Source organism: Camellia sinensis, chromosome 8 (assembly GCF_055761805.1).
Source record: "Camellia sinensis isolate YWXY chromosome 8, ASM5576180v1, whole genome shotgun sequence".
Lineage (NCBI taxonomy): Eukaryota > Viridiplantae > Streptophyta > Magnoliopsida > Ericales > Theaceae > Camellia > Camellia sinensis.
The window spans coordinates 160,521,124-160,546,195 of NC_138968.1; the positions used below are offsets into that span (position 1 = coordinate 160,521,124).

Below are 25,072 nucleotides of genomic sequence, written 5' to 3' on the forward strand. Positions count from 1 at the left end.
CATGTCGCCTTGGTTACAACCAAGATGAGGTCGTGTTAAGGACCAAACATGGATGTTAGTACCCACTTTCCATGTTGTTCCTGTTATGATTAGTCAGATGCGAGATCTCATTTGGCGCCTAGAAGGCGAGCAAATAGAAAATTCAGGTTAGGCGCTAGAAAGCAACTAGACTATTATCTATACGGTGTATCGAGTATGACGTCACTCTTTTGGAAGAGTTACTCCACCATAACATATATTCATACTACATGTGCTTGGCGATCGAGTAATGAGGTGAGAGAATGGATCCCTGTTTCCTCACCGTATGAGTCTTACGTGTCATTATTGATATGACTTTCATTTATATACCCTTTTGTGACTTTTGACTATGTCATAAAGTAAGGGGTTGATGTTCTGCTACTTTGGTATGTTGTCTGCGGTCATGTATGATTCGGCCTTAAGGGACATCACTGGAAAAGCGGTCAATCCTAAACTAAATGGCATGAGGGCAAAGTGAAGATCATCTAGTATTACACCACTGTTGTATATTCACTGCCGGCAACTCACATCGCTCTGTATGAGAGGCGGATTGAGTGTGAATATATTGCAAGAATTGAGAGGGTCAAACATGCTCTTTTTTTGAGGGATTAGAGATGTTTTTTTGGACCGGTGTAATTAGATGGGTCCGGGGTATATGAGACACTATTTCTGTTCTTTTTGGGTTGATGTCTCTATACTGGCTCATTTTGAGTTTCTAGTATTGAGCTCCCACATGCAGGTGTTCTCAGCAGTCGCACGGTGCAGTGGCTAGTATGAGATTGTTCATTTTTGGGGAGATTGAGATAGAGGTGTGGCAGTGTCATGCCAACTCATGTGCGAGTGAGAGATGTTAGAAATTGGGCGCCCACGTGACATGACTCTTTGAACCTGAACTTTTTGAACCTTATCCATATAAGTTTGAATTTGAATTCAAAACTTATTTGGATAACCATTCAGAATATATCTATTATATCAATAGATATGGATAGATGGATAGATTGATATATATTTGGTTATATATCAGATTATATGGTTAATTTATGAGATACGTATATCAGATATACGTTATGTGATTTTTATCAATAACTTTTTTTCCTAGACTCTCTCTCTGACTCTCTCTCAGAAACAACGATCAAGCCATTTTTGTGATTTGTGTGGGTGATATTCACTATTGTAATATCACTCCATTGCTGGATTGACTGATCAGATTCAGGAAACACGTAATTTATCCACGAGATCCTTCAATTCAAATTCTGTTCTAAAAGTACGAATTATTTTTATCCGTTAATTTATAATGCTTTATAATTTGTACTTACTGTTTGGTTTGTCTTAGATTTTTTTTTGGTTACTGGTTCAAGTAAAAGGTGGACAAAAAAGCAGGTGGGCCCCCTCCTTTACCGCTGCCGCCGCCGCCGGCATCACCACCACCGCTGCCAATTGTACCACCCAATGTTAAGCCAGAAAAATTAGACCCTCACAAGCGTTCTATAACCAGTAGGCATGGGTTTGGTAGTACTGGGCGGCGAATTTCTTTGCTGACGAACCACTTCAAAGTTTCTGTCAAACACCCAGATAAAATATTTTACCAGTATACTGTATGTTAGCCATCATCTTTCCTATTTTGTTTTTTTAGTGTCACAAACATTCAGAGTGAAATTATTGTACCATATTACATGCAGGTTTCTATTAGTTCAAAGGATAACAGAGAGCAAGGGTTTTGGGAGATAAGTTGTTGATAAACTATACAAAACATACTCTTCTAAACTTGCTGGGAAGGGATTTGCATATGATGGAGAAAAAAGTTTATACACAGTGGGGCCTCTTCCGCAAAACAACTTCGAGTTCACAGTGGTGCTTGGGGAGTCATTTGCAAAACGGTATGTCATTTATTTGTATTTTTAAATTTTTTCTTCTTTCTTATATTTTGTTTGTAGATTGTAGGAGAGGGTTCAAGAAAGGAGTTGGAAAATTCGAAGATCTTCGAAGATCCTTGAAGAATAACTTCGAATTCTCTAGAATATAATGAGAGGCTTAGATTCTTCAATAATCTCAACTTAGGAACACAACAACAAAGGAGATGATGGAGATAAGAGATTGGGTGAAGAAGAAGGCAAAATGGCTAGAGAATAGAATAATGGCAAGGCTCTCCCATTGATCTCCCACTTTCACTCTCAAGGTTGATAATGGAGAAGGGAAATTAGTTCTTTCCCAAGAGTTAAAAAAAATCTCCAAAATCCATCCCTTGTAAAGCTATGGGTGGGTGCTATTTATAGGCACCTCATGATGTAGGATGGAGCCCATGTGCAAGGCACATGGGGGATATTCTCTCTAACCACCTTGTCCGAGGAGGTGACTTCTCCGAGGATGAGAAAACCCCGAAGAAGAGATCAATCCCTCGGCGAACCCTTCTTCTTAGCCACACCTAACCAATGATCCCCAATCATCCCAAAGGGTCAGGGGTAGTCCCAGAGGACGTCCTGCCGCAAAATATTGCCGAGTCTCATGGACCCCCTGGGGTCGTGCCACCTCGACCCGAGTATAGGCTAGTTTAACCGAAGAGTGAATTTGTCTCCACTCACCATCCTCGGGATCGGGTCCTTTGTTCGAACTCCATTACGCCCATGGTTCTGGTGCGTAGATCCCGGAAAGCTCCGAGCCCGCAAGTGTTCTGGGACTCATTAACGGAGCGACTTCTAGATTGCGTCTGAATCCGTTCGAAGCCAAGTATTTCAGACCTCTAGGTTCGTGGATCCGAACCCTTTCGAGTCCGAGTGCCTCGGATCTCTAGGCTTGCCTAATACCCTTTCGAGTTCCGGGCCTGAGTAAGTCTCTAGGTTCGTGGACCCGAACCCTTTCGAGGCTTACAGCGATTCAATCCGTTTGATGGCGATAAATCTGGGCCCACCGATTCTTGGACTTGCGATAAATTCGGGCCCACTAATCTTGGGCTATTAGGCCTAAATAATTTAGTGGGCTCAAATTAGCCCCTCTTACATTTGCCCCTTGCGTGTATGAGAAATTTTAAATTTCTCAGACATGCATACTGTCATTTCTTCGACCCTGTTTCGCATCACGTTCCCCAAAAAAAAAATGTTTTGTCACGACAGAGCCTATGGATAAAGTTGATGACGCACTTCAATTTACAGAAAAAATTGACAAGCAAAAATTTTTTTTTTTTTTTAATCCAAGCAAATAATAACAAAGCATCCATTTTTTTTTTAAACAAATAGCACACAAGGCTCGCGTTTTGCTATTTGGCACACAGCAGACCAATTACATATACATACATGTTTAGAATATCCTGAGGGAATATTAAAAAAAAAAAAAAAATTAATGCTCCCTCTTTTCTATTTAAAGAAAGGGGCCAAAACCCTAAGCCTCACCAAATTTTTGCACAGCCGCCGCACCTACTCTCTCTCTGGATCGAGAGGCCATCTTCCTTCTTCTTTCTTTTTTTTTTTTATTTTTTTTCTAAACCGAGAAACCACACCAGGTAGCCTTGTTTCTTCAACAAACCAAAGGCTAAAAGTGTGCACACTGACTGCCATCACAACCCCGACCAACACCACTGACCTGTCCCAGCTCCGGCTGCCGCAGACGTCGCGACCCAGTCACCGACCTATCCCAGCGTCGTGACCCAGCCACCTACCAGTCTCCGCGTCGCGATCGCCGCAGACGTGTGATCTAAGCTGCTACTCACCATTGCTGCTTCACTTCAGCTTAGCGTCCTTAGAGATTCGGGCATACTGGATCTCGGTTTTTGCTCCCACAGCCACCGAAGACCACCACTGCTTGCACGTCGCCCGTCGTCCTAGCCCAGGCACCGCCGTCGGCCTGCGAAAGAGTCACTCAAGGCACTGTCCCCCGCGCGACCACCCCAACTCGCGCGGCCTGCACGCTTCGCGTCTGACCCATGCGGTATCGCCCACTGCTCACGCCGTGACTCCGGACACCACTGGTGCTGCGACCCAAAGCGCCACCAGCTGGCGCTATCACCAGCCCAGTTCGTCACTGTCCAGCTGTTGAGTTTTCTACTATTTCATCAGTGATGAGGGAAAAAAAAACATCCCTTAATCCTGAAGTTGTGTTTGTTTGAGTGACGTGGAAATTTTGTTCTATACATTACATGGGCATTTCTGCTATTGGTTCACTGACATTTGTGTTTTGATGATTTCAGGATAGTTTCTTTGCTAGCTTTGCTCTTGGATGGGTCATTACAAATGGTGCTGGTCTGGCCTCCTACCCAATTGACACAGTCCGCAGAAGAATGATGATGACATCTGGTGAAGCTGTGAAGTACAAGAGTTCGATCGATGCTTTCTCTCAAATCCTTAAGAATGAGGGTGCCAAATCTCTGTTCAAGGGTGCCGGTGCTAACATTCTCCGTGCGATTGCTGGTGCGGGTGTGCTTGCGGGTTACGACAAGCTCCAGCTGATTGTGTTTGGAAAGAAGTATGGTTCTGGCGGAGGCTAATTTGAGATCAATAATCATCACCAGCCCAGTTCGTCACTGTCCATCCCATTTCGAATATATATATATATAGATGGCTTATGATGTATGTATATATATATAATATTTTATTTTATTATATATATATGTTATTTTATATATATATATATATTTTTTTTTTTTTTTCGAATCTGCTGGTGCTTCGTTTTTTTTTTTTTTTTTACTTTGCTGCTTAACAAACTTTGGGCAAATATATATATATATTGATTATCATATATATTTTTTTTTGTTTAGAGCTCGGATTACCCACATTAGCCTTGGCTTGTGCACAATCAATTGCTGCTTCCGGCTTCAGCTTATCCGACGTCGACCACGCACGTTCGCCCTCTCAACGCAACGTGTGTGGTCTTGCCCAACCTAGCTCCACATCGCTGCTTCCGGCTTCAGCTTATCCGACGTTGACCACGCACGTTCGCCCTCTCAACGCAACGTGTGTGGTCTTGCCCAAGCCTAGCCCAGTCTTGTTGATTACAGTCTGTAAAGCCTCTCTGATTTCAGCTTAAATTTCCAGTATCGGCTTCGGACTTCACCTCTCTAACTGCCCAAATTTGTAAGAATGACATTCAACCCCCTCTTCCGAATATAAGTATATTTAAATATATATAAATATATTTTTGTGGCAATGTAGAGGGCTCAAGCAATCTGATGAAAATAAAAATAAAATAAATAAATAAATAACTGAATCTGAATATGGACTCAATTTTTGTGGCAATCCCAATGATATTTTTTTTTTAGCTCAAACACCATGATTTTGGCCATATGGAAACATGCACTAGCACTTGAAACCTTATTGAGGTGCTTGGCTTGAACATAATTTGTTGAACTTTATCACCGAGGAAAGGCCGAATATAACTTGTTGACTAGTATTTGAGCTCCATTTTTGACATGGAGAGAGAAAACCCTGGACTTATGAATATGGACTTTGGAAAGGACATTCTTGTAATTTGCATAATGATCCATTGAATCTTGCTACTGATAAGCAATGTAATATACTTCGGATCTCGGGCCTGAAATTTACTATTGAACTTCACTCTGTCCAAATTTTGAGCCCCGTATAAATTGGACCTTTAATATAGAACATAGTGACTTTAAGAAATTGACCCAATTGAACTTCATCATGAAGCGACCTATGACATTGCACCTCTTATTGATGATAGAAGACGAAAATCTATATGTTGATGATGCACCCATTGGTATTAAAATTTGTTGAGCTTGAGGAACACCCGAGAAAAAGAATTGTTGATGACTTCCGGGGTTGAACCTGGACTCTTGGTGTAAAAAAAAATTCCTCGTAGAATTTGTTGAATTCATGGACTCTCAGAGAAACGAATAGTTGATGCCGAAATTTCATTCGAATGTGTTGCTTTAATTCCAATATTCTGAATTTTAATACGGTCAACTCCTTACTATTTATACCTGTTATTTCAGCCATATGTCTTCTCAAAAGAAACCCGTAGCTCCGGGGTCATCAGAACCGGCTCTCATGAAAGAGAGGGATGTACCTCCGGCATCTGAGTAGAGGAAATCTCCTTATTTTGGTCGGAAGGACCCCTTCTGGCGGGCGGCTACCTCCACTACTTCTCTTCTATCTCCGAAGGGGGCTCCATTATGTCTCACTGAGGACACTGACTCTGGACACGAGGCCCTCATTTCTCCTTCCTCGGTGCTACGCTTTCGGATTGAGCGGGGGGACTTTCCATACTGTTATCCTCAGTTCAAGGCCTTCTCAAACCCTCCTTTTGGTTGGCAGGAGTGGGTCGATGATGTTCTCTCGGACAAGAGCTTCTGTCAGCGGCTTCAAGAGGCCCGCCTATTGATCCCAGTAAAAATATCTCGATCCCTATCCATCCGTCGCAACAATGCTAGCCTGGAAGCCATGGCTCTTCGGTGGAGCACCGAGACACACACCTTTATACTTGGCCAGCACGAGATGGGGCCCACCCTTGAGGATGTGTTCATGTTGCTGCGTCTGGAAGTGACCGGCCCTGATGCCTTCGACCCTGAGCAGACACCCCCCGAAGATGATTCTTTGATCCAATCTCTGAAGCTAAATCTTCAAACTTGTGGTCGGTGGAGTTCCGTTTTTGATGGTTCAACGAGGAGGACTAGTCGAGTAAGGACGGACCGTGCCTCCTATACTGCATGGATCCGCCACTTCTTCAAAGATCTTCAGCCCTTGGCCAGAGATGCTGACCCTAACTCTCGGGAGTATGAGGTCGGTCCGATGTACGACTCCAGGCTCTATTTCTTGGGATTTCTGGCTTGCTTCCTTTCATTCTTCATTCTTCCGAGCACGCCTCCGGATTCCCTCAATCCTTTCGTCTTTCCCTTGGCAGTCAGGCTCTTCAGAGGAAATCGGATCCCTTTGGCTCCCCTATTTCTTGGGAATCTCTATTATCGGCTGGATCTACTACATCGAGATATGGTTCGCTCCATGATCGAGATATGGTTCGCTCCGTGGGTCAATATGAGCCTGTCTCCTTTATTCACAGCCAGTTCCTGCTTTGTTTCTTCTTCGAGAGGTTCCCAAAATTTGCCCCTGCTCCAACTGTATTCGAGGCGGAGGTTCTTCGGGAGATAGTGGATAAAGATGGCATCCCCGTGCTCGATACTGATGGGTCTCGGACATTTGGGAAAGCGAAGTCTTGCCAGCCGTTGATTACACGTTGGTCACGTACCATTTCCACCTTATCCTTGAATACTCTAGTGGATGATCCCCGACGCTTTGTGGCACGGCCGTATGTATGCCCGCCTGTGGGTGTGGCCACACCGCTTATCTATCATGGTTCCTCCCGTTCGGTGTCCTTTCCTTTGCCGAAGAACATCCCTGCACCCTTTGTTGATATGCTGATTATGATCCGTTCGAGTTCATTACCGGTATGGCATGAGGAAGGCGTTGATAGTGCCGTTTATAGGCCTGACCGCGTAGCATATCAATTCGGGTTTGATCAATGTGCCCCGGGGCCAGCACCTCCTTTATTATCATTTTCAGCGAGCTACGGGCGCTTCAGTCGCGGGCTTGTACACACCGTGTTTCCCATATCTGGCTCTTTGACGATGCCAGGCTTGAGTCGAGTAGGGGGTTTCACCTCCTCTTTCAGGCGGTATTGGCAGAAGAATATCGATGCGTTTATTGCATTTGTCCAGAGCAGACCGACCGTATGTTTGCCTCCGCCGATTTATAAGAAGGATTCTTCTCTTCGGCTACCCGAGAGCCGAAAATCTGACCACATGTACGAGAGTTTCTTCACCTCATCTGCTCCAACTGACCCTTCTGCTCGGGCATCTGCTTCTAGCTTGGCAATTACTTCTCCGGAGCCAGTCCCTTTGAATAAGGCCTCTGGTCCTCGGACGACCCGCCTTAAGAAGATGGCTCACAAGAGGACTTCTGATGCCAGTCCTTCCGCTCCTCGCCTTTCCAAAAGGCTTCATGAGGTACCCGAAATTTTTGATTTGAAGCTACTTTCCTTTTTGCGACTATACCTTCTAAAATGAAAACTTTTATTTGTCCATGTTGTGTAGGATCCTGCGGTTGTTGACGTTCTCAGTACCGTGGCTCCTGGCCATGCTGCCTCCCCCAGGCCGGACTCAGACTTGGACGACACCCTCCCTTTGTCTGCAAGACTTGTGAAGATGCGCACCTCTCGTATAGCAGTTATAGATGATGACGATGATGAGGCTGAGTCCTCCGACCATTTTTGTGACCTTATTCCACGCATGCGTCGTCACTGCCCTACCGTAGCTGAGGAGGAGCGCTATCTTGGTGACAAGGTTATTGGGGCTCACCGTTCTGATGTTGAGATTACTAGAGGGACTGATGCCACAGAAATTGATGTCGTAGGCCATGCTTCTAGAAACAATGTAGAGACGAGGTGCGCCTCTGGGAATGGTGTGGAGGTGGATGTGCTAGAAATCTCTGAGACTCACTCTGGCACTTATGGTGATTCTCATCCTCCGGCCCTCCTTCCTTCTTCAGGGATGACTGCTACTGTTCAGGCTTCGTCAGACATTGAGATCGATCAAGTGCTCTCTATACGGCCAAGTGACCTTGCTGATGCTAGGAGTCCTTCAGTTGCTCCGGCTTTGCATATTGATTCTCCCTTTGGTAATCTTTCTTTCTGAAGTTTGTCATTTACTTCTATCTGTGAGAAATCTTTACTCAAATGGCTTTCCTGTTCCCTACCTCTAATAAGGCTTCCTTATCTTTTCTTCAGTGTTAGCTGCTACCGGGGTCCTGCCTTCACCTGCCTCAGACTCTGCTCCAGTGTTAGCTTCTACCGTGGTCCCGTCTTCACTTGCCCCGGACTCTACTCCGACTCTCTTTGTAACTCCTCACGGTTCTCCTTCTCAAGGGGGAACACCTGCCTTTGAGACGACTGCCAGAGGTTCTTCATCGCCAGTGCCTTCGAATATTTTGGATTTGAATCTCAGTGATTTCCACATTGATAGTGATGCTTTTGGTCTTTCCCCTTATCGTTCGGCATTCTCAGGCTCGGGACCTCTGCCGGGAGTTACCCCTCCGGGTGGTTCATCTAACCCGATAGACATTGGGGAGATTCCTGAGACTAGCAGTTTTCCGGCCCCAATTCCTCCTTCGACTTCTGGCAAAGTATCATTTCTCCATTATTGGGTAGCTCCTGAGTTTGCTTCAGTTCTACAGCTTGTGCATTCAAGTTACCCGGAGACCTTTGCTTCATTTGCTTGCCAGTGTCCACTCATTCAGACTGCTCTTCTCGAGTCTTTTGCCACTATCTTATATAGCTTGGACACGCAACGGTTGTGTGACCTTAATGGAAAAGTAGTCGAGACGGCGTATCAGGGGATCTCTGACATGGAGCGTCACCAAGTGGACTTATCATGGCTTCGGAAGCGCCTGGATATAGCTTCGAACGCCAGTCATCGGCTGGAACTTATGTCTGTGCTTGCCTCTTATCGCACCTCTATAGATGAGACAAAGGCAACTCTTCGTGAACTTGAGTCGGGTTATGCTCGGGCCTCGGAGACTTTAGAGGCACACTCTACTGTTTGTCCTCCAGATGTAGATGTGACCGGCAGCTTCTTCGAGGGTGTCTTTAGGAAAGATTGAGTTTTTTTTTTTTTTTTTTTATATCATTACTTTCTTGCCCCTTTCGATAAAAATGTTTTATCTAGGACAATGCAATGAAATGACAAAATTTTTGTTGTTTGGATATTTTCGCATTGTTTTCTCATTCTACTTGATAAAATATTTATTTCGAATGATAGAACAATCATATGCACATGTTTATAAAAGCTGAAATATTCTCATTAGTTCTTCAACTTTCTTGACAAAAGCATAATAGATTCACTGTAAGTGATGGGATAAAACATACACCATAGAGAAAACCAGCTTCTTCATAACGCAAGGGAAATACAACCTTTAGACAAAGTAAGAAAGTGAAAATGAATTTCAACATAGATGAGTCCAACTATGGGTAGTAATGCTTGATAAACTTTGCATTGAGCGGGCCAGTTCGGAAGCCGTCTTCAACCCTTACAAGTTTGTAGTACCCGCTTGAGCTTGCCTGAACCACCTTGTAGGGCCCTTCCCATTTTGGAGAAAACTTGGGTAAAGGCTGTCCTCGCATGATTGGGTCTACAATCTTCCATACTAGATCACCTTCTTCAAACTTCCTTGGTACCACAGTCTGGTTATAGGCTCGGGCGATGGACTCATGATACCTTTCCATGACTTTTGCAGCTCTGTCATGTTTTTCCTCTAATGCTTCCAATCTGGTGGTTCGAGGCTCCAATACCATCCCCGAGGCGAGAGCCATTCGAGCAGATGGCGTTTCCAACTCTATAGGTAACACTACCTCGGACCCATACACAAGGGAGTAAGGAGTTGCTTGAGTTGGCTTTCCCTTCGAAGTGCGATACGCCCATAGGGCTACTATCAACTGTTCGGACCAAGTCCCCCCAAACTCATCCATCATCTTGCTCAGAATCCTTATCAGTGTCTTGTTTGTGGCTTCCGCTTGCCCGTTCCCTTTTGGATAGTAGGGTGTGGATTTGTGATGCTTCACTTGGTAAGTCTCTAGGAGGCTCTTCACATATTTGTTTATGAAGGGAGTGCCGTTATCCGAGAGGATGGTGTTTGGTACTCCAAATCAGCAAATGATATTCTCCTTGATGAAGTTCGCAACTGCAGGCCCCGTAGCGTTCTTCAGAGGAATTGCTTCGACCCACTTTGTACTCAATTCTGTGGCTGCGAGAATCCACTTGTACCCCTTAGAAGATGTGGAGATGGGCCCTATCAAATCAAAAGCCCAGGTATGGAACGGCCATGGCGTTCGGATACTATGCAGGTCTACAGCTGGAGCGTGGATCAAATTTCCGTGTTTCTGACAAGTCTGGCACCTCTTCACGTGATGGGATGCATCTGACTCCATGGTCGGCCAGTAATACCCAAGGTGTATAAGTTGCTCGAACAGCCGAGCCCCTCCTTGATGTTCAATCTCATGAGCTCTTCCGAGGACTAGATCTGACTCCTCCTTGGAGAGACATCTCAAGGGAGTGCCCTCAATACTTCTTCTATACAGCTTGTCCTGATCAAGAAAGTACCGCCTCGCTCTCCTCTTGAGGTGTGCAATGTCCCTCGGGCTGTCAGGTAGTGTTCCCTCTTTGAGATAGTCAATGTAGACTTGCCTCCAGTCAGGGGTATCAATTTCAAAGCAACTCTCATCCTCCCGGATGTACGACTGACACTTGGGGCATTCCTTCTGTAATTGATTTGAGTCCTTCTCCATCTCGGGCCAATAATAACCTTGTCTTTGGATTCTTCTATACAGACTGATATCCCCATCCCCGCAAGACTTTTCATGGATCTGTTGTAGTCGGAAGCTTGCTTCTTGTTGGCTAATACACCGGGCTAGGAATCCGGTACCTCCTCGGAAGTAAAGTTCACCTTGAATAATTATGAATTGGGCAAGCTTGGCCATAGTCAGTTTTCCAACTTTGCTTCTAAGTTGCTCGAGGACTTCTCCTCTCCAGTCCTCCGGAAGGCCTTTGTCTTCGGGTATTATTGAAGGTTCTGTTCTCTTCTTGATAACAATTGTTGCCTCTTCCTCTGGAATGTCAACTCTTGCCCCTAATGTTGCGAGGGCATCTGAAAACTTGTTGTCGGAGCGAGGCACATGCTCTATTTCGACCTTCTAAAATTTGTCAAGAAGCCTTTGGACTGTTGTTCGATATGTGGCCAAGGCAGGCTCCTTCAAGACGAACTGTCCTGAAACTTGCTTCACTATCAGCTTTGAGTCCCCCCGGATCCGAATCTTCTTGATACTGTGCTTCTCAGCTGCTATCAAGCCTAAAATAAGAGCCTCATACTCGGCTTCGTTATTCGAACAATGGAAATCCAGTTTATAAGACAAATATAACTTTTCCCCACTTTTGCTTGTAAGGACTATCCCGGTTCCTCCCTTCCCTCCGGCTGCTGCTCCGTCAAAGCTCAATGTCCAGAAGCTTTCCTCGGAAGCCATAGCTGCGTGCACCTCTCCTCTTAATTCTTCATTCACTGGTTCATAGTCACCACTTGGAAATTGGGCAAGGAGATCAACTAAGGCTTGGCTTTTGATCGCCTTGGGGGCTACACATGTGATCTCGAATTCACCCAGTGCTAACAACCATCTTGCCACCTTCCCGGTTAGAGCAGGCTTGCTGAGGAGGTATCGGATTGGATCACTTCTAGTAACAATCTGAATCTGATGTGCTAGGAAGTAATGTCTGAGCTTTTGGGCAGTGAATACCAAAGCTAAACAATGTCTCTCTACTGGAGTATATCGGACTTCTGCTCCTCGAATCTTCCGACTGATGTAATACACCGGGCGTTCTACTCCATCTACATCTTGGACCAAAATGCCCCTATGGACTTGGGGGTTGAAGTTAGGTACAACCTTAGAGGCACCCCGGGCTGCGGGGCTATCATGGTCTGAGGCGAGGTCAAGGCCGCCTTGATTCTCTCAAAGGCCTTTTGGTGCTCTTGGCTCCACTCGAACTTGGCATCTCCTTTTAACAAAGAGCCGAAAGGCGCAGAGATCTCTGCCAATGCTGGGATAAACCTCCGAATATAAGACACCTTCCCGAGGAACTTCTTTAACTCCTTCTGAGAATGCGGGGGAGGCATTGCCCTGATAGATTTGACCTTGTCTTCATCTGCCTCGATACCATGCCTATGTACAAGAAACCCGAGGAACTTCCCGGCTGTCACCCCGAAAGCACATTTGAGAGGATTCATCCTCATTTTGAATTTCTGGCACCTCTTGAATACCTTCTCAAGGTCTCGGAGATGGTCTTCTTCTTTCTTGGATTTCACCACTAGATCATCAACATAATCTTCCATCTCATGATGGATCATGTCATGAAAGATTGCAGTCATAGCCCTTTGGTAAGTTGCACCGGCATTCTTGAGTCCGAAAGGCATGACTGTATAGAAGAAGTTTCCTAGAGGTGTTCTAAAAGCGGTCTTTTCTGCGTCCTCTTCAGCCATCTTAATCTGATTGTATCCACTGAATCCATCCATGAATGAGAACATCTGGTGTCCCGAGGTAGTATCCACGAGGGTGTCGATGTGAGGAAGAGGGAATTCATCCTTCGGGCAAGATTTGTTCAAATCTCGAAAGTCTACACATACTCTGATTTGGCCATTCTTCTTCTTTACTGGCACGATGTTTGCTAACCACGTGGGGTACTGTATTGGCCGGATGAAACCAGCCTGTTGAAGTTTTTCAATCTCCTCCTTAATCTTCTCTTCGAGATCTGGATGATATTTTCGAGCAGCTTGCTTAATTGGCTTGGAGTTTGGGAACACGTCAAGATAGTGGGAGACTAGGTCAGGATCTAGTCCGGGCATTTCCTTATATGACCAAGCAAACACATCTGAGTATCGGCTTATCAACTTTAACAACTGTTCCCGCTTTTCTGGGCTAAGGCTCGAACTTACGAATACCGGCCTCGGTGCATCTTGTCCATCACTCAGATCTATTTCGATAAGTTGTTCGGGCTGAGGCTTCGGCCCATCTTGCATACATTCTGGAGCCACTTCAGGCTTTATTACTATATCATTGTCAGGAGGCTCTTCTTTTGACTCGAAGTCAGTAACTGAAGAAACCGACTCCCCGCACCTTCATAAATAATACACCATCTTGCCTCCTTCTCGAACTTTCATCACCTTCTGAGGAATAGGCGGACTTTCTGGTCTAGACATCGCCCGCTTACTTGATTCTGTCATCGGCTCCTTGTCATCTTTGATATCCTCCCAACGAGGAATTTTGACCCTTCGAGGCTTAGAGGTGGTGGGAACTTCTTCGACAGCCAGTTCGGTGAAATAGATGGCAACAGAATAATGAGCTTCATGGATCTCAAACGGCCTTTCTGTAGCCTGAATTGTCACCGTCTTCTTTCCCCATTTAGCCTTAACACACTGATGATAACTTAATGGTACAGCCCCATATCTATGCATCCAGGTCCTCCCTAGAATGATGTGATAATTTGCCTCAGAATCGATAATATGGAACTTGGTGGCCGAGCGAATCTCTCCAACGGCTAAATCAACTGTTACGCATCCGATAGTAACTCTCCTTTCTCCACCGAAGCCAGTGATGACTATCGGCTGCTTCACAATGCGTTCTTCAAAGATTCCGGCTTTTTCTAGAGTAGCGCGAGTCATAATGTTGATAGAGGCTCCACTATCTAGAAAGGCCCTTTTGAACTCAACCCCGTTAATAAAAACAGTCAGATAAAGCGGGCGATTGTGAGAAAAAGGATACTTCCGATCAGCCTCGGAGAAAGTAATGGCACTAGATTGCTCTTTTGCCTTCCTCGGGATAGACCCCTCAGTCGACATGCATTCCTCATGGTGTGCCTCGGCTATATTAATGATAGACTTGGTGATTTCCGTTCTTGCCTCCCTAGAAAGTCCAAGCTGGTCAAAGAACTGCTTGAACTTTACACAGTCTTGCAGGGCTTTGGCATAGTGATCCGGATCTTTTTCCACTCTTGGAGGCTCGTAGTTAACCATCTCCTCGGTCTCCTCAAAATAAGATGCCACATAAACATGGTGTCCTCCTCTTCCATAGCATTCTTCTCCTCCTTCTAGATCAAAGGGATCTTTGCCATGAGTCATAAATGTTCTGCCCTCTGGATTGAGAGCACTTCCATAGTAAACTTGCTCACCCTCTGGCTCGAGGATGTCGTCCAGATAACAGTCATCGTCATCGAGATTAGCGATAGCCTCGATCATTGGGCCTTCATAAGCTATCATAGCAACATTCTTACCCTTGTCTCGGTGTTGAGGATATGGTTGTTCTCGGATGTCTTGAGTCCCTCGCTTTTTGAACCTCAATTCGTCTGCCTCGACTTTATCTCTGAAGATTTTCCTGAGAGTCCAACACTTCTCTGTCGGATGTTTCAATGTACGATGGTAGACACAAAATTCAGGGCTCTCACGGTCCTTTTTTGATGGCATTTCTTCAACATAAGGCAATTTTAGCTCTCCGTCAGCCACCCATTCCTTAACTAGAGCTTTCACTTCTTCGATTCCACATGGATAAGAAACATTCCCCTTTTCACCATTATATTGCTTTCTTTTCTGGCCCCTATGACCTCCTCCTTGTGAATTTCGGGTATCCGGGGCAGAGGCAGCAGCAACGATAGGTCCACGAGATGACTTGAAACTAGTCTTGTAACTGGCTTTAAATCCGGACTCCTGAGCCTGAGGGATGCTAATGTTCCGAGCTGCTTCTATTAATGCCGAGAAGGTGGGTAGCTTGTGGTTAACTAGAAACATTTTGTACCTACTCAATGCCCCTTCTAGACAAATTTGAACCAGATAACTCTCCTCAACTGCTTCATGACAATCCACGGCCTTGTCCTGAAACCTTTTGACGTAGTCAAGGATGTCTTCACTTTCTTGTTGCTTCTCTTTACACAATGTAAGTGTGGTCACCTTCTCCGCCACTTGAAAGAACTTGGAGTGGAATTTGTTAACCATTTCCTCCCAACTTCGGACAGAGTTTGGGGCCAAATTAACATACCAACTATATGCTCGGTCGGTGAGGGACTTAGAGAATTCTCTCAGTCGGAGGACGTGGTTTGAACCATGAATACCTAGAGTCTCGATGAATCGCACAACATGTTCTCGGGCATTTCCTTGTTTGTCGTCGAACTTGATGAACTTCGGCACTGTATACCCCTCAGGGTATGGATAGCTCAACATCTCAATGGGGTAAGGCGGCTTGACGTCTGGATCAGGCAAAGAGGGTAAGGTCCTCTTGCCCCGTTCGAGATCGAACATGGCCTGCACATCGGCGAGAGTGAGAAACTGTTGAGAGAGAGAGTTTGATGGTGGTATTCCCGGGACTTGGCTTATGTACCCGAAGACTGAGCTAGGGGCGTCTTGGCCATTCTGGTGCTGCGAATTCATCATTGGTGAGGACATTTGACGATACTGGCCATCAGCGCCTATAGACAAGCCAGTTGGTGATGGGATATTGAATTGAGGCCCTTAAAGTCCACCGTACGGCGCCGCTATACCGGGTTGTGCTTGCAGATTTATTGTCGGCACCAAATGAGGCCCGCTTGGTGCTTGGGTAACATTTACTGGTGGCGTGACAATATTAGGTACGGGCAGAGCTCCCTTTTGCGCCATCATGCTCCTTATGTTTTCCTGGACACCAACAGTCGCCGGAGCACCATTCATTACACTAGAAACTCCCCTAGTCACCATTGGATCTTGGCTTGGCACGCCATGGAGCCCGGGTATGGGCAAACTGCCGCCGCCTACTGTGGTTTGAGCATGTGTTACTGTGGCCGTGTTGCCATGAGCCATAGGCTGATTGGGGCCTACTTCTCCTTGGATTTGATTTTGCGCTCCGGCGGGAATAGCTCCACCACCAGTTTGATTCCCGTTTGGCGCCGGTGCAAAGTTAGAACTCATCACCAACATGGTGTGAGTGAGATTCTGAAGAGTGGTAAGAATCTCTTGCTGAGTATTCTGAAGTCCTTGAATGGCTTCAAGCAAAAGTGGTTGATCTGGAGTCATGGTTCTGTCATCACCACCATTAGAGGATCCTTGTTGGTGAACTTCATCTTCTCCCGCCATCCTTGCTGGAGTTGTGTGGATTCCAGATCTCGTTGAGACCATTAACCAATCCGCCTCCCCAGCAGAGTCGCCAAAATGTAGGAGAGGGTTCAAGAAAGGAGTTGGAAAATTCGAAGATCTTCGAAGATCCTTGAAGAATAACTTCGAATTCTCTAGAATATAATGAGAGGCTTAGATTCTTCAATAATCTCAACTTAGGAACACAACAACAAAGGAGATGATGGAGATAAGAGATTGGGTGAAGAAGAAGGCAAAATGGCTAGAGAATAGAATAATGGCAAGGCTCTCCCATTGATCTCCCACTTTCACTCTCAAGGTTGATAATGGAGAAGGGAAATTAGTTCTTTCCCAAGAGTTAAAAAAAATCTCCAAAATCCATCCCTTGTAAAGCTATGGGTGGGTGCTATTTATAGGCACCTCATGATGTAGGATGGAGCCCATGTGCAAGGCACATGGGGGATATTCTCTCTAACCACCTTGTCCGACGAGGTGACTTCTCCGAGGAGGTGACTTCTCCGAGGATGAGAAAACCCCGAAGAAGAGATCAATCCCTCGGCGAACCCTTCTTCTTAGCCACAGCTAACCAATGATCCCCAATCATCCCAAAGGGTCAGGGGTAGTCCCAGAGGACATCCTGCCGCAAAATATTGCCGAGTCTCATGGACCCCCTGGGGTCGTGCCACCTCGACCCGGGTATAGGCTAGTTTAACCGAAGAGTGAATTTGTCTCCACTCACCATCCTCGGGATCGGGTCCTTTGTTCGAACTCCATTACGCCCATGGTTCTGGTGCGTAGATCCCGGAAAGCTCCGAGCCCGCAAGTGTTCTGGGACTCATTAACGGAGCGACTTCTAGATTGCGTCTGAATCCGTTCGAAGCCAAGTATTTCGGACCTCTAGGTTCGTGGATCCGAACCCTTTCGAGTCCGAGTGCCTCGGATCTCTAGGCTTGCCTAATACCCTTTCGAGTTCCGGGCCTGAGTAAGTCTCTAGGTTCATGGACCCGAACCCTTTCGAGGCTTACAGCGATTCAATCCGTTTGATGGCGATAAATCTGGGCCCACCGATTCTTGGACTTGCGATAAATTCGGACCCACTAATCTTGGGCTATTGGGCCTAAATAATTTAGTGGGTTCAAATTAGCCCCTCTTACATAGATTAGAATGTGTTTTTCGAAATTCCAATACTTATGTTGCATTCTTCCTTATCTGGTTGTGGTAGTGGGAGTCCTCATGGTGGGAGCCTTAGTGAGTCTGGTAAAAGGTCAAAGCGTTCCTTTCAGTCAATAACTTTAAAGGTAGAACTCAGTTATGCTGCAAAAATACCCCTGAAGTCCATTTCTCTTGTACTCCAAGGATCTGAGCCTGAAAATATTCAAGACACATTGAGAGCGCTTGACATTATATTGAGGCAGCAAGCAGCTAACAGGTATTTTTAGAATTTCACTTTTTGTTTATGTTTCTTAGTTTTTGCGACCCCAATGAGGGTGGGTATCTTTGACTAATTGAAATTATTGCTGCTGAATGCCATGGGTTGCCTTTTGGTTCGGCAGTCATTCTTTCATGATGACTCGAGGAATTTCACTGCTATAGGGGGAGGCGTAACTGGCTGTCCGGGGTTCCATTCTAGCTTCCGTCCTACTCACGGTGGTTTATCCCTGAATATGGGTTTAACTCCACTCCGTTGCTTTTATTTTTTTATTTTTTTGGCAGTCAGGGGTTGCACTTTAGCTGTTAGTTGCTCATTGTCAATGCTGCTTACAATTCTTTGTACAGATGTATCTACAACTATGATCTTAACACCTGAACCTGTGATTGATTTTCTGCTAGCCAACCAGAATGCACGGGACCCTCCCAATATTGACTGGGCAAAGGTAGTAAAATGTTAACTGCGTCTTATTTTTCATTTGTGTATGGTTATGTTCTGTGTATTGAAATTGTAATTTTTTGAATGGGCAGGCTAAGAGAATGCTAAAAAATATGAGGATTAAGACAAGGCACAGAAACGTGGAATTTAAGATCACAGGCTTGAGTGAAAAGCCTTGCAATCAGCAATTGTTTGTGCTTGTAAACTGTAAGGAACTCCTCCTATTGATACATTCCAGTTGAGTACTTCTGATGTTTTATTGTGTCTCCTAGTTTTCCTTTGAAAGTGAATAATGGTGATGGTGGACATGATGGAGGGCAGACTCTGGAGATTACTGTGTATGAGTAGTTCACCAAGCACCGTAACATTGAACTTACTAATTCAGAGTACATGCCATGCATTGATGTTGGAAAACCAGAACGGCCTAACTATCTTCTGCTGGAGGTATGCAAAATTTGATAGTGTTTGAGCCCTGTCTCCTCCCCTCCTGTTTCTGGTTTACTTTCTCCCAGCACCCTTCTTTGCTTCTGCAAAATATTCTGAAGTTGTTTCCTTCCCTGCATTCCAGCTTTGTACCCTTGTCTCTCTTCAACGCTATACGAAGGCATTATCTTCAATGCAGAGAGCACCTTTAGTTGAAAAGTCAAGGTAAAAACCTCCGGAATGAATACGAGTTGTGACTGATGTAAATTCTCTTTGCCATCTCAATGTATATGTTCTTAGTTTTAATGTTGCAACCTTAATGCTCAATTAATTTGGCAGGCTGTGAGAAACTATCATTATGATGATGACCCTCTTCTTGTTGCTTGCGGCATTTCAATTGAGACAGCTTACTCAAGTTGATGGTCGTGTCCTTGAGGCACCTAGGGTAAATTTTGAACTGCTGTTGAAGGATGTTATTGTGCAACTTCACTTTCAAATACAATTGACTACCATTGTCTTTTAAATTTATTGAAGGATGTTTTTGTGCAACTTTTCTTTCAAATACCAATTACCTACCAATGCCATTATCTTTCAACTTATCTTTGTCTTGCAATTTGTAGTTGAAGGTTGGTAACAGTGAAGATTGTGTACCCCATAATGGACGATGGAACTTTAACAAGAAGGCATTCCCTTGCTTTCCTTGAAATAAAGGAAGAGAAGTGCTAACATTAGGGGTGGAGACAGAAATTGATAATTCACTCAAATGCCTCATCCTGCTTCAGTTCAGAAATTGATTTCTGATTTGGTAGTTAATGCTTCTCTTTTTATTCTCTTGAAGCAACTCTTAACCCCCATCAGAATAGAATGGTGGGTTGTTGTCAACTTCTCAGCTTGTTGTGATACAAGTCATCTTTCCCGAGAGCTTATTAACTGTGGAAGGAACAAGGGCATTGTATGTTATGCAGTTTATTTTGTTTTTCTGGTGGTCATTACTGTTTAGTTAAGTTTTGCTTAAAATTAATTGTTTTCGTTATGATCAGCATATTGAACGTCCACATACACTAATTGAGGAAGATCCACAATATACAACTTCTAGCCCTCTGGTACGAGTAGAAAAGATGTTCGAACTGATCACTGCAAAACTCCCACGTCCTCCAGAATTTCTTCTCTGTGTCTTGGCTGAGCGGAAAAATTCTGACATTTATGGTAAGGCTGACTTTTGTTTCTTTGATTGTATTTTATTATTTTAAAAGGCAATTTAATATACAACATACTAAATTTTCTTTATGTCCTCAAGGACCATGGAAGAAGAAAAGTCTGAGTGACTTTGGCATAGCCACTCAATGTATTTCCCCTACTAAGATCAATGATCAGTATCTCACAAATGTCCTCCTTAAAAAAAATACCAAGGTATTCTGGTAATTAGAGCTCAGAATTACGTAATTTTTATCATTCCTTGCATTCATCATACCCCGTTGGTTATTAATTATGTTTGTTTCTTTTCATAGCTTGGAGGGACAAACTCTTTGTTGGCCATAGAGCATTCCTCTTGTATCCCCCTGATAAAAGATACACCAACTATGATTTTGGGGATGGATGTCTCTCATGGGTCTCCTGGTCGATCAGATATTCCATCAATAGCTGCAGTACTTCTGACGTGATAAATTTCCTCGCAGCATCTTGATCAATCACTTTGTTTAATGGTGCTTATTAGTTCTATTGCTGCTCATCCAATGGGCTGATTATTTTTAGGTTGTTGGATCTTGCTCTTGGCCATTGATATCAAGATATAGAGCAGCTTTACGAACACAATCATCAAAGGTGGAAATGATTGAATCTTTGTACAAACCTTTAGCAAATGGGAAGGATGATGGTATTATGAGGTACTTCTGTATAAAGATTTTTTTCCTCTCAATATTATGATTCGGAAGTTCATTGTTCGTATTTGTGTTTCAATTACCTGGACTTTAAAAGCATTACACTGTTAAAGAATTGCTGTTGCTTACTGTGCTGCAGGGAACTACTTGTAGAATTCTACAAAACAAGCAATGGACGCAAACCAGGTCAGATTATTTTATTCAGGTATTCATTATATTGTTGTGGTAAATTTTCAGTTATACTGATTTGTTTTTGCTTTTGGAAATCAGCCTCTCTACAAAAAAAAGGTGGGAGGAAGGCTGCCTACCTGCTTCCAGTCTAGCCCTTCTGGGCGCTGCTGTAAGCAGGAGCCTGTGCACTTGGTGTAGAAAGTGAAATTTTAAATTGTAAAATTACTGCTATTTTGTTTATTATGCAAAGTATAAATTGTCATGAAAAAAATCTTAATGTGATTAATTTATATCCAAATATTATCCTCTTCCTTTTCTTCTTTCCTATGAAAAATGTGATTACTTGGCTTCGTCGTGCAACTCATCCTAACCTCCGTAGTGGCTGCTAGTATATCTCAATCATTGACATGGGATTTTCTTTTCAAGAATGGAAGTTTAACACATAGTCTTGCAAGAATGTAAAATGAGCTTTAGGAAGAGCCCTACAGAGGCAATCTGTGTTGTCGTCATTAAGTTACCATTTTCACCAAGTAATATGAAAGCCCTGTTTTGTCTTTGTACCTTTTTCTTCTAAATTTTGCATTTTCCGTCCATGCTTGGATTCGATATTATGTTGAATCTAGATTAGGATGGATTTTTTTTTCCTTTTTTATAAAAATAATTAACTATCTTTGGATAAAATGGTTTTACAAGGGCAACATTGACTTCGTTTTTGAAATCTTGCACTAAGCAGAAACATTTTGAATCCTTGTTTTAAAATGTTGGCTACTTTTGTTGCAATATGTATCCAGTTTTTGTTTGCACATCAAGTTTATTATACTGAATGACATGATTCTTTGCCTAATTGAATTTTAACTCTCTCTTAGGGATGGAGTGAGTGAATCGCAATTTAATCAAGTGCTGAACAATGAGCTGGATCAAATTATAAAGGTTTTTTTTCTTCCTATATTTTTATTACATGTCCTGTTAATTTTTTATTTTATTGTGAGTTCTTTTTGTTGACACAATTGGCAATCTTGTATGCAATACATGCACCTGACAATCTAGTACCCAATACCTGCACGTGGCAACAGAATTGTGGCCACTATTGTCAAATGTTAAAACCTTGAGTAATCTGAAATCACTACAAGGGCATCAACTAATTTGTTAGCCTGATCATTTGTATCAAATCTCTCCTTAGTCATTTGCATGATTAGTATTGCATTCCTCTGTTTTTGGGGGGCATGTATTAGGATTGTAGGTGGCCTCTATACCCTCCTAATAATGGTAGGAGCTTTTTCTTCGTGCTTTCAATTCTGAGATTCATAACTTTTTGTTACCACAGGCTTACCAGCATCTTGGTGAGGTTGGCATTCCCATGTTTACGGTGATTGCGGCTCAAAAGAACCACCACACAAAGCTATTTCAAGCTAGTGCTCCTGAAAATGTTCCACCTGGTCTGTTTCTTTGCATTATTTGTTTCTGTTTTTACTTGATGTGAAATGTGTTAAAGCTCTTTTTCTTTGTGTATGTACATGTCCACTTGTTTGTGAAGGTACTGTTGTTGACACAAAAGTTGTGCATCCCAGAAACTATGATTTTTACATGTGTGGTCAAGCGGGGATGATAGTAAGTTATCACCTTTTTCATCATTCCTGGGGTATCTGATTATGCATCTTGGTCCAAATCTTGTTTTGATCTGTTTAAATGGTAGTCATGCAGCATATACCAAAAATCTATTAGTGTCATAAACTATAGCAACTTGAGCTTATCCAGTATAAAAGAGTTTCTATTCGAGATTGCAATTTGGTTTTCTTAGAATGCTAAGGAAAAGAAAAGAATTCTAAGATCTTCTATTTTTTGTTCTGGGTACAAAAACAAGGAATTGCCTCAACCAATCCATGTAGGTTTTCTATTTTTGTTTCTTTGAACAACCAGAAAGTTGAGGTTAATTTTCCCCCCATATTTTTTCAGCAAGCTGATAGTGGGTGTTGATGGCCATTACCGGTGCCTATAAAATCTTTTCCATCATTTTGTGTTACAGGGAACTTCTCGACCTGCACACTATCATGTCTTGCTTGATGAGATTGGTTTTTCTCCTGATGACCTTTAGAATTTTATCCACTCACTATCATACGTGTAAGCTTTCAAGTTCTCATTCTTTGATTCTTAGCTATGTCTTAAGTTTGAACTTGTAAATGGCATTATTCATTCAAATAACATTTGTTGGTCTTTTCCAGGTACCAAAGGAGCACTACTGCAATCTCAATTGGTATGTCACCACCTCTAGTGCTTATGTATTTCTTTCTCTTTGCTTTTTCCTTTTCAAATGAAACCTAAAAAACTGCAATGGTTTTTTCCCTAGTAATTCTCTATCTCACTGTTTTCCCCTCTCTCTAGTGGCACCTGTCTGTTATGCGCACCTTGCAGCCCAACAAATGGGGCAATTCATTAAGGCTAGGTTTGGCATCCCCTAAAAAAGTCAAAAAGTCGCTATCATATTTAAGTCACATCATCTTATTTAAGTCATATCACCTCTCTACCACATCACTTCAAACCCAACCCATGTTTCATAAAAAGTCCAAAAATATACTTATTTAGAACATCTCAAACAACCCCTTTGAGGATTTCTTTGAAACTTCTTGGAGGCAAAAAAGCCTCACATCAGTAGGAAGTGTTGCAGTTCCTAAGCTTCCGAGGTTGCATGAGAATGTTCAGGGTTCTATATTCTTTTGCTGAGCTGATGATAATAGCAGGACATACATACTAGTTATATAAATAGTTTGGTCAAATATGTAAATACTTGGGTCATATAGAGTGAATACATGTGACCCCAAGTGTTTGTTCTTGGGGAAAAGAAATAGGTATCAAGCAACATAGATTAGTTATGGAGACAATTCTGGTGTTTCATATTCAGATAATCAGGTTCAAAGTACTTACTAGCAATTAAAGATTAGGGTATAGGTAATCATGACCAGTTGGTGGCTTTAGTATATAGTAGTTTGCACTATTGAAATTGCTATACTTTGTATTTCCCCAATTTTGCTTGGGGATGAGATGTTTTGATTGATACTGTTGTTAGAAAAATGGCTCTTATACCTGCTATGTATTGGAGAATTAAAGTAATCTAGCTATTGGATTCTATTTGATATCCCTTTCTCAAGGAAAATGATGTCACTTGATGAATTTGAATGTATCCTTTTGACTTCTTATGTTGATTCACATAGCAATTGACATGTGCAAGTAAAAACCATAATGCACTATGACACACTATTTTCTTTTTGGAAGATAGTAGTGGGTGCCATTTGATTGAGAAATTTAACCATGATGGGTTACTTTTTTGAAGATAGGACTGCCGTTTGATTGAGAAATTTCACTGTGATGGGTTCCTTTCAGATGGTAATTTTAAGGTGGGACATCTTTGATAAAGAGGACCGTGGCATGTCCACCTTGTGGTGCCTTTTTTCTTGCTTCTTTTGACTATGAATTTTACACAATGAGTGAATTTGTCGTATATTTGTACCATGAACTTTAGCTCTTGTATTTAAACTTAGGTCAAGAATTTTTGCATCATTGATGTTCTCTTGTATTTACTGTTAGTACTCTTTCAATAAAAAAATTATGCAGTTAGGAATGTAATGGGTACAAAATATCATGGATTTTGTGTACGGAAGATTTGTACTTGAACACGTCTATTTTGTAGGTCTTTGACTTGTTAAGTCAGTTCTTTGGTATAGTTAAATAATACTTATTCTTAAAAAGCGTTATTGCTAACTAGAATTTTTACTTGAATGTAAACATTGAGTGAAAATAGAGTTTAGATAGTGTTATTTCATATTTAAGGTAATTTGAGATGTAAATTTATTCATAAATTAATTGTTTAATTTCACAATGAATTAGGTCAGAGAGCCCTATTTTGCTTTCTTTTCAACTTTGCTTTTTTCGTTTTTTAACCAGAAGAGACCATAGATGCTCTTAGCAAGTTGCTTGACTTTAAGACTTGTATATAGAGATTCCAATAATTGACTTGAAGCTTTAACTCCCTCTGAATCAACTACCAACCGTCTCTGCTTTATTGTGAGAATCGTGGTAGCAATGATAACACACATACA

At 42.9% G+C, this 25,072-nt stretch overlaps 1 protein-coding gene and 1 pseudogene across 2 annotated transcripts; both read left to right on the forward strand.

Moving 5' to 3' along the window:
- The first annotated feature begins 1,376 nt into the window (after nucleotides 1-1,376).
- On the forward strand, nucleotides 1,377-25,072 carry LOC114279718 (protein argonaute 16-like; annotated as a pseudogene). Its single transcript, XR_014338584.1, has 19 exons — nucleotides 1,377-1,613; nucleotides 1,698-1,895; nucleotides 17,866-18,072; nucleotides 18,197-18,311; nucleotides 18,420-18,517; nucleotides 18,603-18,954; nucleotides 19,079-19,158; nucleotides 19,273-19,378; nucleotides 19,554-19,885; nucleotides 19,974-20,139; nucleotides 20,231-20,343; nucleotides 20,442-20,579; nucleotides 20,686-20,816; nucleotides 20,950-21,015; nucleotides 21,848-21,911; nucleotides 22,306-22,417; nucleotides 22,516-22,589; nucleotides 23,005-23,099; nucleotides 23,201-25,072. The product of XR_014338584.1 is annotated as a protein argonaute 16-like (transcript).
- Nucleotides 7,382-18,858, forward strand: LOC145788944 (uncharacterized). The gene is made up of 5 exons (XM_082885731.1): nucleotides 7,382-7,963; nucleotides 8,051-8,468; nucleotides 18,420-18,517; nucleotides 18,603-18,700; nucleotides 18,783-18,858. The coding sequence occupies exons 1-5, from the start codon at nucleotides 7,382-7,384 to the stop codon at nucleotides 18,856-18,858; spliced, it is 1,272 nt and encodes a 423-aa protein (XP_082741857.1).

Excerpts from the sequence above, each read along its gene's own strand:
- LOC145788944 (XM_082885731.1), top strand. The coding sequence starts at position 7,382 with ATGATCCGTTCGAGTTCATTACCGGTATGGCATGAGGAAGGCGTTGAT. Across the intron at positions 18,518-18,602 it reads CCAATATTGACTGGGCAAAG|GCTAAGAGAATGCTAAAAAA; the intron begins GTAGTAAAATGT and ends TTGAATGGGCAG. Across the intron at positions 18,701-18,782 it reads AAGCCTTGCAATCAGCAATT|TTTTCCTTTGAAAGTGAATA; the intron begins GTTTGTGCTTGT and ends TGTGTCTCCTAG.